Source organism: Hevea brasiliensis, chromosome 8, assembly GCF_030052815.1.
Source record: "Hevea brasiliensis isolate MT/VB/25A 57/8 chromosome 8, ASM3005281v1, whole genome shotgun sequence".
NCBI classification, from domain to species: Eukaryota; Viridiplantae; Streptophyta; class Magnoliopsida; order Malpighiales; family Euphorbiaceae; genus Hevea; species Hevea brasiliensis.
Window position 1 is genome coordinate 3,007,677 of NC_079500.1, and position 14,339 is coordinate 3,022,015.

General features: G+C 32.8%; 1 protein-coding gene across 1 annotated transcript; it reads left to right on the forward strand.

Annotated features, from left to right (window-relative positions):
• The first annotated feature begins 2,906 nt into the window (after positions 1 to 2,906).
• LOC131182423 (NAC transcription factor 32-like) lies at positions 2,907 to 4,423 on the forward strand. The gene is made up of 3 exons (XM_058151971.1): positions 2,907 to 3,165; positions 3,343 to 3,626; positions 3,714 to 4,423. Exons 1-3 carry the CDS (start codon positions 2,907 to 2,909, stop codon positions 4,248 to 4,250), a joined length of 1,080 nt encoding a protein of 359 aa, XP_058007954.1. The 3' UTR covers positions 4,251 to 4,423.
• Positions 4,424 to 14,339: the final 9,916 nt, after the last annotated feature.

Sequence of the window (14,339 nt, forward strand, 5' to 3'; positions counted from 1 at the left end):
CATAGCACAACAATTTTTATGTTTTGACCAAGCTCTAGAAACCATTGCATCCTAGGGAAAATATTAGCCAAAGTTAGGAATTGAAATCTAGAAAATGTTAAGTTGAACCGAGAATGCCATTTGATACATGTGTGTTCATTTGGCCATAACTCCCACTAGGAAATTCCATTTGAGATTTGCCAATATGATCTAGAAACATGATACTTAGGGATACAATATTGATTTAGACACCTTTGCCAAATACTAAGTGTAAAGACCCTAAAAAGAGGGTCAAACATACTGCCCTGAAGTTGATTTTTGCCCTTATAGAACTAAGAGTCCAGGTTAATACATTGACCATAACTCACTATACCAAGCTTGAAAAATTATGAAATTGTACCTGGGAGTCTCTAAGACATAGAGGAACATATCTTGTGAAGGAACCTAAGTCTAAAAATGACAATAAAATGATCAAATGACTGGTCAAAGTTTATTGACTAGAAATTGTAAATTTTGGACAGCTTAGAGGCAAAGGGACCAGTTATGGTATTTTGACCATAACTTGAGTTCTATAACTCCAAATTCAGTGATTCAAAAATTGAAATTCAAGTTTAAACATAGAGGAACAATTGTTATGAAGGAAGTGTGACTAAATAGACATCCTAACCTAATCAAATTCCTAGATAAAGATAACACATCAACATGAACCTAAAGAAAGGTTCATGGGAAAAATGCTATATATGATAATTAAAATACTCATAAGAATAATTAAATATTAAAAATGATATGAATATATAAATTGGGACTAATGTCCCATTAATATGAAATTAATGGTACCAATGAAAAGTACTAGAAAATAGTAACAGTGAATAGTGCTAAAATAATTAAAAATGTTTAATTGCCCATTGTATACCTAGACTTATTTATTTAGTTTGGATAAATTGGTATACCAATTAGGGACCACAGATAGCAGTACTGCTTATAGAGCAAATCATGAACTGACAATATATGTCTGATATGATTGTTCTACAGGCTATATGCCTACTTATTGGCCATTGTGCCTATTTTATTTCTGGCTTTACAAGCCTGACAGCGGGTCTCGTGCCCTACAGCTGGCCTCGTGCCTGACAGATATATACAGGGTAGACATATGGTTGTCTAACCCGTATACTCCCGTGTATCCAGCTTTTATAATTTGTTATAGGTTTCTTGGGCATTGATAATAATTAATTAATACTGAATATACAATAAGTAAATAGGAAAGATCCCAATAATTTTAATTGTTTCCAAAGTGTAATAAAAAAAATGTAAAAGACCCAGAATTTATGATTTGTAAATATTAATTCAATTGTTTAATTATTGTTATTATAAATTATGCACCACTAAGCGTTATGCTTAGCGCGTTGGTTTTCCATCGCTTAGGAAGATCAAGATCGGCCACAAGAGTATTCGGACAGAGTTCCGACCAGATCTGCCACCGATCAGAGTCACCTCATCAGTCTTTTGTATTTTGGTAGGGCCCATGTGTAGACTAGTATTTTGGTTCATTATGTCTAGTCATGATGTAATTACTAGTTTATGATGTATTTTATTTTGGACTTGAAATGAAAACTTATAATTTATTATCTATAAATTTCCATATGAATGCAATAGATGACACTTCATTTTGAGATCTCATAAATAGTTGTGAATGATATGATAAAAGAAAATATGATATGGAAATATGTGAGATGACTATGAATATGTTAACACGTGATAGTGGAACCCGTCAGATGCTAATAAAACAGAGGAGGATCTGTCCGGGTCTCCACAGAAATAAGATATATATATATATATATATATATATATATATATATATATATATATATATATATATATATATATATATATATATATATATATATATATATATAAAATTCTACACATAAATTACCTGATTTAAATGACATTAAAATTTACAATAGACATGACAAGACAAGATAGGGTGCTCCGACACCGAATGTGGCACTTCTTGCTCGGCTATACAATAGACGGGTAAGGGGCGTCACAGTAAATTTATATAAATTCTAAAATTAATTTTTTAAAATAATTTAAAATTAATTTAAAAATAAAAATTTAAAATAAATTGATTTTTATCAACGGTTAAATGTAGTCTTTTATTTTCCATAATGCTAAATTATCATAATATATAATTATTTGAAATATAAAATAAAATGAAAGATAGTAATAGATAATGTTTAAATGATAATTTTATTTAAAAAAATAAAATATTTAGAATTTAAAAGATATAACGTTTGAAATTTGAAATACAAAATAAAATGAAAAATAGAAATAGGTAATGATTAAATGATAATTTTATTTTTAAAAAAATATTTAGAATTTAAAAGATATAACATTTGAAATTTAATTTTTAATAAATTATATGTATATATATATATATATATATTCCAAATTTTTGACATATATAATTCATAAATATCCATATCCATATCATAAGGTGTGATGATATAATTTATAAATATAATAATCTTAAATTTCATTTTAATTATTTTTTTCTGGTTATAATTAATACTATTAAATAATACTTAACTAAATAATTTTATCTTTAAATATATAATTATTAAAATTTGAAATATAAAATAAAATGGAAGATAGTATAGGGATAATGTTTAAATAATCTTAGAAGTTTGATTGGTTTATTAGATATTAAAAAAACTTGTGTCCGACACTTATCTAGTTTCAAACTTGGTTTCTAATAAGAATAGATAAATATTAAGTCTTGAAAATCTATCTTTTAGGGTTATTTTAATTTTTATTAGAAGTCTATTCATATAAAAGAGAGAAAGTTGAGGGAGAGAGAATTTCAATACTTTTACGTTAGCTTGCATCAGTCTTCTCGGGAAAAAATTCCTCGCAAGAGTCCAATTATGGAGGTGACACAGCCGCAGTCCAATGCTTCTGTTACCGCTACTCGTCAACCTCGAACAGACCCCATCAATGACAACAACAGAAAGAACTTCATTGATATTGATTATTTTAATTCTTTTACACCATTTTATAGGTTTCGCCCTTTGGACGGAGAGCTTGTCGTTCATTACTTGAAAAACAAGATAGCCAATCAACCCTTGCCTCCAAACAAGATCATGGAGGTTAAACTTTATGAGTACAATCCCGAGAAGCTTGCAGGTTCTTTGATCTTTAACACAACCTATTTCCATGCTTATGCATATATTTACGCGATGATTTTGTTTTTGCAATGCTATAATTTTTTTTCTTCTTTTCCACTATGATTTTGTTTTGCAATGTTATGATTAAATCTATGTTTTGTCGATGGATTTACCTTTTCCTTGTTTTGATGAACAGAGGAGTATTGGCAATGTGGGGAGACAGAATGGTACTTTTTTACACCAAGGGACAAGAGATATCCAAATGGAAGTAGACCAAAACGAGATGCCGGTGGTGGATACTGGAAGGCAACTGGAGGGGATAAAGCTGTTAAATATAAGGGTGCTGTGGTTGGATATAGGAAGGCACTTGTTTTCTACATGGGAAAGCCTCCAAATGGTACAAAGACTAACTGGATTATGCATGAATATAGGGTCAGTGATGCCCCTCCAAGAATCAAAACAAGTGCCGATGATATGAGGGTAATTAAATAAATATTTAAATTTCTTGTTTGTTGTTCATTAATTTTTCTTTTGTTTGATTAATTCTCTATTCTTTTTCTGTGGCAGTTGGATAATGTGGTTTTATGCAAGATATATAAGAGGGATGCGAAAGACAATTTGAGAAGTCGACTTTCAAATGAGGAACAATCTGCAGAGTTAGATGATCAAACTGCTGATGTTGTTAGGGATGTTGACAAAAATAGCGATCCTCCAGCCTACACAAACGCGCTTAATGACAATAAGCAAATTGTTTCAATCCCAATCCAAGAGAATCCAAGTGCATTTTATGAAGATCCTCCTTATGTTCCAATCAACGATCATGATCATCACCAAGCAATGTTAGAAGCTGCCAATTATCAACGAGCAATGTTTGCAGCTGCCAACTATGGATCTTATCGAACTTATGCTACTGGTATGACACCACCAATGCCTGAACCTGTTCAGATACATCCCACAGAGGACATCCAGATACATCCCACAGAGGACATCCAGATACAACCCACAGAGGACATCGTATCTAAATATCTGAATGAGAATTCTTGTGAGTTCGAGCTATCACTATCACCGGATGATTGGGATATTATTTCCAATTGTCTACTATAGTTAGTAATTAGTTATATACAGTGATTGACCATCATCTGATTTGAAATTATTTAGTCATTTGGTGATCAACTTATGTATAGGATGATGATAACTGGTTAGTTAGCAGGGAACATCCAGTTTTGTAAATTGAATTTGCTAGAATCAATGGAAAAACAATAACCAATGTCCATTTACTTCAATAAATGGAGGATAGCGATTGCAGAAGCTGCTCCAAAAAGGGTGCATGCAATTATACCTTCAAATGCAAGAGTGCTTGCCAAACGCAGATTTCGCCTCATATAAGGAACGTCTGTGTCCAAACCAATCAAGAACAAAAAAATGACTCGAAAATTGAATGTCAGAAGTTGATAGTATTCTATAGAAGAAAACCGGATAAAGAATTCCTGAAGTTTTTTGATTTTACACAACAATGAAGGACCTAGCACTAGTCCTGTAACGCCCTCACCGTAGGTAGTCCATACATTTTACTGTTCCGACGACTAATGTCTATTCGGACAGTCAGGATGTCTGAAACTACACTTAAACTATAGTGAGGAGGCATAAATTAATGAAATAAATATTAAAAAAAATATAGGAAAAATTTTGAGAAATAAAATAAAATTTAGAGAATTTATTAATTGGTATAAAAAAATAAAAATAATATGATGAGCACCATGAAAGGCATTTTAGTCATTTTACCCCTAGAGGTAAATTTTGACTTAAATGTCAAATTAAAATTTGGAAATAGAATAATTAACATAAATTAATTATATGAATTTGAATTTGGAAAATGGAAAGAGCAAGAAAAGAAAAGGAAAGAAAAGAAAAGAAAGGAAAATAAAAAGACTTATGGCATTTAAAGAAAAGAAAAAAATAAGCTTATGAAAATTTAAAATAAAATTAAGTACAATAAAAAAATAAATATATAAAGCACAAGAGACAAAACCCACCTACTTTTCTCTCCATCTTCTTCCCCACTCTCCCTCTCTCTTGCCATCCACCCTTGTGCTCCCTCTCCACCATTTTTGTCAAGCTTTCAAGCTTGATTTTCCAAGCTTCCACACACCAAAACTCATAGCTCCCTTTACAAAAAATACTCCCTACACCCTAAGAAAGCTTTAGATACCCATTTGAAGAAGAGAAATTGAAGTTTGGTAAGACACCCAAAAAGGTTAGTGCACTAATCCCTCTTCTTCTCTTTATTAAACATGAAAAGCATGTTTAGCTAAGCATAAATACCATTAAAACAAAAAGAAAATCTAGAGGAAAGAACCCTTGAATTTTTGGCAGCCATGGAACTTGAAATTTATTGCTTTTAAGTGATGAAAAATGGTTCTATGAGAATGTGTAATTAGTTGAAATGTTTGGGTGTTTGATTGTGTAGTGTTTGTGTAAATTTGAAACTTTGAAAACTAGGGTTGTGTAAATGTTGAGAACTTTGTGTAAAATGTTGAAATTGATCTATTAGGATGAGATTGTTGCTTATAGAAGTGTATTGCATGCAAATTGAAGTAAGGAAGTTGGAGGAGATTGAGTTTTGGAAGTGTCAATTTTTTGCAGGTTGTGTTTGTTGAGGGCAGTGTACATTTTAGGCCATAAATAAAATTGTGTGACCCCAATTGGTATGAGGCCAATTGGAGGTGAAACTAGACCCAAAATAGCCCATTTTCCATGAAGACACCATGCCCAAATTCTGTCCAAAACTTGACCTAAATACTGCCCAAATTCGGATTTCCCTGCAACCCAGCCCAGAAAATGACCAAATGAACAGTACGTGTTCATTTGGTCATAACTCTCTCTATACTGGTCCAAATGACCTAAAATTTTAACCATGGAAAGTTTAGACATAGGGCTACACTTTTCATGAAGACCACTTAACCCAGTTTTGCCTTAAACCAATTCAAATTGTTAGCACAAATTGGGTCACTGAAACTGCCAACCCAGAAAATGACCAAATGAATAGTAAGTGTTCATTTGGTCATAACTCTCTCTATACTGGTCCAAATGACCTAAAATTTTAACCATGGAAAGTTTAGACATAGGGCTACATTTTTCATGAAGACCACTTAACCCAGTTTTGCTTTTAACCAAATCAAACTGTTAGCACAAGTTGAGTCACTAAAACTGCCAACCCAGAAATTGTCCAAAATACTGTTCCTTTGGTATGCTTGACCAATTTTGGCAAAAATGCCATAACTTGGTCTCCAAAGCTGCAAATTGAGTGAAACTAGTGCCAAAAGTTTTATAAGACATAGCACAACAATTTTTATGTTTTGACCAAGCTCTAGAAACCATTGCATCCTAGGGAAAATATTAGCCAAAATTAGGAATTGAAATCTGGAAAATGTTAAGTTGAACCCAGAATGCCATTTGATACCCGTGTGTTCATTTGGCCATAACTCCCACTAGGAAATTTCATTTGAGATGTGTCAATATGATCTGGAAACATGATACTTAGGGCTACAATATTGATTCAGACACCTTTGCCAAATTCCAAGTGTAAAGACCCTAAAAAGAGGGTCAAACATACTGCCCTGAAGTTAGTTTTTGCCCTTATAGGACTGAGAGTCTAGGTTAATACATTGACCATAACTCACTATACCAAGCTTGAAAAATTATGAAATTGTACCTGGGAGTCCCTAAGACATAGAGGAACATATCTTGTGAAGGAACCTAAGTCTAAAAATGACCATAAAATGATCAAATGACTGGTCAAAGTTTATTGACCAGGAATTGTAAATTCTGGACAGCTTAGAGGCAAAGGGACCAGTTATGGTATTTTGACCATAACTTGAGTTCTATAACTCCAAATTCAGTGATTCAAAAACTGAAATTCAAGTTTAAACATAGAGGAGCAATTGTTATGAAGAAAGTGTGACTAAATAGACATCTTAACCTAGTCAAATTCTTAGATAAAGATAACACATCAACATGAACCTAAAGAAAGGTTCATGGGAAAAATGCTATATATGATAATTAAAATACTCATAAGGATAATTAAATATTAAAAATGATATGAATATGTAAATTGGGACTAATGTCCTATTAATATGAAATTTATGGTACTAATTAACAGTACCAGAAAATAGTAACAGTGAATAGTGCTAAAATAATTAAAAATGTTTAATTGCCCATAGTATACCTAGACTTATTTATTTAGTTTGGATAAATTGGTATACCAATTAGGGACCACAGATAGCAGTACTGCTTACAGAGCAAATCATGAACTAACAATATATGTCCGTGTGATTGTTCTACAGGCTATATGCCTACTTGCATCGCCATTGTGCCTACTTTATTTCTCGCTTTACAAGCTCGACAATGTGGTCTCGTGCTGACACCGGCCTCGTGGCTCGATGATGTATACAGGGTAGACATATGGCTGTCTAACCCGTATACTCCCGTGTATCCAGCTTTTATAATTTGTTATAGGTTTCATGGGCATTGATAATAATTAATTAATACTGAATATACAATAAGTAAACAGGAAAGATCCCAATAATGTTAATTGTTTCCAAAGAGCAATAAAAATGTAAAAGACCCAGAAATTATGATTTGTAAATATTAATTCAATTGTTTAATTATTGTTATTATAAATTATGCACCACTAAGCATTATGCTTAGCGCGTTGGTTTTCCATCGCGTAGGTACTGAAGATCAGCAGTCGCCACAGTAGTATTTGGACAGAGTTCCGACCAGATCTGCCACCGATCAGAGTCACCTCACCGGTCTGTTGTATTTTGGTAGGGCCCATGTGTAGACTAGTATTTTAGTTCATTATGTTTAGTCATGATGTATTTCATTTTGGACTTGTAATTAAACTTTGAGATTGAAATGAAAACTTGTAATTTATTATCTATGAATTTCTATATGAATGCAATAGATGATACTTCATTTTTAGATCTCATAAATAATTATAAATGATATGATACAAGAGAATATGATATGGAAATGTGTGAAATGAATATGGACATGTTAACAAGTGATTAGTGGAACCCGCCAGATGCTAATAAAATAGGGGAGGCTCTGTCTGGGTCTCCATAGAAATAAGATATAAAAAAAAAAAAAATTCTACACATAAATTACCTGACTTAAATGACATTAAAATTACAATAGACATGACAAGACAAGATAGGGTGCTCCGGCACCGAATGTGGCACTTCTTGCTCGACTACACAATAGACGGGTGAGGGGCGTCACAAGTCCAGCCTGAAAAACAAAACAGCGAAAAAACAACAACATATGAAGTACTGCAAAAACCTTAAAAATCTGCTCTTGTATCAAAGAAAGACTGGAAATGCATACAATAATATTTGCAACAGGTCCTGGTTGTCCTGAAGGTGTCAAGATAAGATGAAAAATGCGGGAGATTACAAGCATACGAGCTGCCTGCATTCCTGTTGTTATTATTGGGTTATAGTTAAAGAGATCTTTCTGGCAAATTGCACGTTTGGCAAATTGTGCAGCATCCATTTCCCAAGAATAGCCTTCTGCTTAAATTACAATTGCAAGTTGATACCCGAACAAGAATGGAAACTAAGCTAGAGAAAGGGACTTAGAAGCATCAAGAAAGTAAAGAGAGAGAAGAGAGAGAGAGAGATTATAGCAAGATTAACATCCCTTCCTTTTTCCTCCTATCTCATCACCCATTTTCTGTGCTTAGGACTTGTGTGTGGCTTGGGAGCATTATCTTCACATCTGAGATTTCTTGGAGAACCTTTGTTTGCGTCGACATGGTTAGAGACTATATGCTTTGTTTTTTCATTTCTATACATTTGACTCTTTCCTTTTGTATATGTGTCCAGGGAGTTGAAAGAGTGAGCAACCAACTCCTTACCATTCTCCTTATTTCTCTGAAAGCACCATTTCTAAGATTCTTTATTTGTTTTAAGCTGAAAGGTGGACATAAATGGAATTATGCAAATGGAGAGTTTTGTATTTGTGAAATCCTTTATGTCCTACAGCAAATGGATGATGAACAGTCTCTTCCACTGAGGAAGGAAGAAGGCTACAATCATCCTTGTGTTTTGAATTTTTTGTTCCATTTTTGGGGGGTTCAATTTGATGCAGTTAGCTTCTAAGGGAAAGAAAAGTCATCAAATGTGAAATTGCCAGTTAAAACGGATCGGGACACCCTAAGAGAAGGATATAGGTATGCTGGTCTCTAACAAAATTCATGTGGATTACTGTGCATTCATAATTATATATTGTCTTGCAACTTATTTTTTTCCTTCTAATTTTAGCTCTTTGATTTAGTGTTAGACTGAGAAATGGTTAAGGGAGTTATAGTTTGAGGCACTGAATTGGGAATATATTTCTATTGAACCATGGACTTTATGGATCAATTCTAGGAATTTGTAATGCATTATATAGTCTATTTCTCCTCCTTCCCGATATGAAAATTTCTTGTATATTAATTATTTCTTCAACCTTTTAAGGTTCATACGCATCGAGGAAGATGATATGGATACATCTTGGGAGCAAAGGTCAGAAGCGCTACTATGATAAGCTTTTTAACGAGTATCCTTAGTTAGAAAGTCTTATTTTATTTATCTCAACTTTCTAGTTCTTTTTTTTTTCTGGTTTTAAACCATATTTTTCGTAATGCTAAATTATCATAATATGTAATTATATATATTCAAAATTTTTGACATATATAATTCATAAATATAATAATTTTAAATTTCACTTTAATTATTTTTTTCTGGTTATAATTAATACTATTAAGTAATGCTTAACTAAATAATTTTATCTTAAAATATATAATTATTAAAATTTGAAATATAAGATAAAATGGAAGATAGGATATAGATAATGTTTGTAAGGTCTTGAGTTCAAGTTATAAGCCTTAAAAAAAAGGAAATTTCTTTTTTACTGTCATTGATTCAAATAAGAAAAATAAATTTTCACATAGAAATGCATATTAGGGATAAATAATATAAAAGTTATAATAAATTGGGTTACTACCCAATAGATTTAGTCCAATTAATAAAAATGAGAGCTCTCATATTTTATTTATCAAAATTCAACTCAGCTCTAGAATTGTTTATCTTAAATACACCCGTTGATGTGAAAATGTGGTCATAAAATTACTCAAGAATAAACTTAATCTCAGTGCATACAAATTGACTCAAGATCCCTCTAACTGTAAATATTAAAAAATTTAAATTCCCACCATTTTTGTTTAATCATGATACCAAATTTTTTCTTATAATTAACAAACAGAGCAAACACAAAGAATGAGCAATCCCCTAGTATTTGCTTCTTTGCTTTTCTTTTTTCCCTTCGACATTAAATTTGTTTCAAGGTCAGAAAGTCTTTAGTTTCAACTCGTCGAACCAAATCAAATAAAAGAAAAATAGAGCTACATTACAACAGTTTCTGTAGACAATGAACAGGTTTGTTGAATTCAAAATCAAAAGTTTGCATTCACTGGCACATTACGATAGTTTTCATAAGCACACAGATAGAGAGTTGGCAACTATCTTCAGTTGCCAGTATTAAAATCCAGACTAGCTCATATACTTTCTGTCTTAGACCTTCATCTTGTACCATACTAAATTTGCAAATGTCATGTATGCTCCCATCATATCCTAAGCAATAAGCACGTAGATGATTGAGCTGCTCCACAAGTTGAACCAACCATTTGATCAACGCCTGGACACAATTAAAGAAGCACATCAAATTGCTTCTTTTTTCACATTTCCCAAATTTAGTATGAAAGCACTAGCTCCAAGCTTCTACTTATCATACATGTAAATCGTATGATCAGGTCATCACTCCTCTCCATTTTCCAGCTGTTAGCTTGTGCAATGACAACAGGAGTATTAAACTATCAAAATTATAACTCCTAGGAGGAGGAGATATGCAAAATAATTAGAAAAAAAATCACTAAATTCACTTTCATATAATGACAAGTAATGGACTTTTAAAGATAGCAATGTGTAAAATTGGCTATCTAGTCTGGTAAAGACATCAAGTTATTACACCTATGATGGATATTGAGAGGGACCACAATGCGCTTCCCTTCTGGGAGAGACAACAGTACTACTAGTTTGATGAGGGTCAATAAGCTTGCAAAAAGAGAATAAAATGCTTTAATTTCTTCTTTTAGAGAGAAAATAATGAAAAAAAATATGAAACTTCTATCTAGTTAGGGATCATAAGAAGAACACCTGAATAGATGAACGTTTTCTATATTGATCCTCTCTATCATCCATTAAAGTCGTATGCGTGAGACAATACCTTTAACATCTTTATCCTTGTTGGGTATTACAGCAGTGAGTATCTCATTTTGAAAAGGAAGAAATCACACCATAAATGGAAGAAAGACAGAGGGAAAATGAAGGGTCAAAGAGTGACAAAAACTTTTGATCTATCCATCCATTCCCCTATAATTAATAAGACTAAGAGTAGTAAGAGCTTAAGGTTACAGCTAACTAGAAGATGTTCCTTTTCATTATAAGATTAAAAATGAAGGAACAAATAAAAGCACTTGCAAGCTTAACAGACAATATATAGCATAGCAATAAAAGTGGGAAATAATTGACCATGTAAATCTATAAATTCAAAAAAATTAGTGAATACCTTGTTAAAACTGTACTTCAATTTTTGTTTTTGATAAGCAAAGGGAAGCTTCTTTTTTTTTTTTATAAGCAAAATTTTTTATTAATAAATTGAATCCAAGAAAAACTAAGCATGGTCATCGCCAAACTAAACCCAGCCAATAGGCATCCCCTTTACATCCAACCTAGGCAATGGCATGCTAAGTGAAAAAAACTGGAGGGAAAGGTACAAAACAAACTAACAAGACAACAATGAAGTTGCATTACAAAAGTCAAGTAAACAAAAATGCAGATAACAAAACCAAACAAATGCCAGCAGAAGAAAATCTAATGGTGTAAGCATCTGCAGAACCAAGCCAGAGCTGCAGCAATTTGCAGCAAAATTTGTAGGAAGGTAACACACAAAAGCCTCCAAACCCCAAATCTGCAACCACGAAAGGGGTACCTACAAACCGAAAATAGGCAGCAAAAGAACCCAACTCAAACAGCAGCCCATTTTAAGAACTAGGACAGACTCGAAGGACCCACGAACTGAGGCATGAACGGTGAAGGTCGTGTAAATGAAATCACCACAAACTAATGCAATAGGGAATAGGGAAATTATAAAAAAAGTATATTTTCAAATAGAAATTAGGGAAATTATAAAAAAGTATCATGTTATTTTGCATAATTTTCACTTCAGGGTCTGAGATTTAGTTCGTGACAAAGTGATACTGTAACGCCCTCACCATAAGTAGTCCGTACATTTTACTGTTCTGACAACTAATGTTTGTTCGGACAGTTAATATGTCAGGAACTACACCTAGACTATAGTGAGGAGGCATAAATTGAAGAAAAAAAAAATGTTAAGAAAATATAGGAAAAATGTAGAGAAAAAAAATTTAAGTTTAGAGAGTTTATAAATTGGTACAAAAATAATAAAAATAACCCAATATGCACTACTAAGGGCATTTTTGTCATTTCACCCCCAAAGGTGAATTTTGACCAAAATGTCAAAATAAAAAAAAATTAGAGAATAAAATAATTAACATTAATTAAAATTTATGAAATAGATTAGGAAAATGAGAAGAGAAAAGACAAGAAAAGAAAAGAAAGGAAAAGAAAAGAAAAGAAAAGAAAAGGCTTAGGAAAATTCAAAAAAAAATGTATATAAATAGGCACTAGAGGACAAACTCCCACCCACTTCCATCTTCTTCCTCCATTTCTTCTCTCTCTCTCTTTCCCTCACTTCCTCCATTGTTGTCAAGCTTCCAAGCTTGATTTCCCAAGCTTCTACCCATCAAAACCTTTAGCACCCTTCACAAAAAATACTCCCCACTCCCTAAGGAAGCCATAGATACCCATAAGAAGCAAGAAAGTTGAGGTTTGGGAAGCTCAAGTAAGGTTAGTGCATTAATCCCTCTTCTTCTCTTTATTAAACATGAAAAGCATGTTTAGCTAAGCATAAATACCATTAAAACAAAAAGAAAATCTAGAGAAAAGAACCCTTGAATTTTTGGTAGCCATGGAACTTGAAGTTTATTACTTTTAAGTGATGAAAAATGGTTCCATGAGAATGTGTAATTAGTTGAAATGTTTGGGTGTTTGATTGTATAGTGTTTGTGTAAATTTGAAACTTTGAAAACTAGGGTTTGTGTAAAATGTTGAAATTGATCTATTGGGATGAGATTGTTGCTTATAAAAGTGTATTGCATGCAAATTGAAGTAAGAAAGTTGGAGGAGATTGAGTTTTGGAAGTGTTAATTTTCTGCAGGTTGTGTTTGTTGAGGGTAGTGTACATTTTAGGCCATAAATAAATTTGTGTGATCCCAATTGGTATGAGGTCAATTGGAGGTGAAACTAGACCCAAAATAGCCCATTTTCCATGAAGAAACCATGCCCAAATTCTGTCCAAAACTTGAGCTAAATACTGCCCAAATTCGGATTTCCCTGCAACCCAACCCAGAAAATGACCAAATGAACAGTACGTGTTCATTTGGTCATAACTCTCTCTATACTGGTCCAAATGACCTAACATTTTACCCATGGAAAGTTTAGACATAGGGCTACACTTTTTATGAAGACCACTTAACCCAGTTTTGCCTTTAACAAATTCAAATTGTTAGCAAAATTTGGGTCACTAAAACTGCCAACCCAGAAAATGACCAAATGAACAGTACGTGTTCATTTGGTCATAACTCTCTCTATACTGGTCCAAATGACCTAAACTTTTACCCATGGAAAGTTTAGACATAGGGCTACACTTTTCATGAAGACCACTTAACCCAGTTTTGCATTTAACAAATTCAAATTGTTAGCACAATTTGGGTCACTGAAACTGCCAACCCAGAAAATGACCAAATGAACAGTACGTGTTCATTTGGTCATAACTCTCTCTATACTGGTCCAAATGACCTAACATTTTACCCATGGAAAGTTTAGACATAGAGATACACTTTTCATGAAGACCACTTAACCCAGTTTTGCCTTTAACAAACTCAAATTGTTAGCACAAGTTGGGTCACTGAAACTGCCAACCCAGAAAATGACCAAATGAACAGTACAT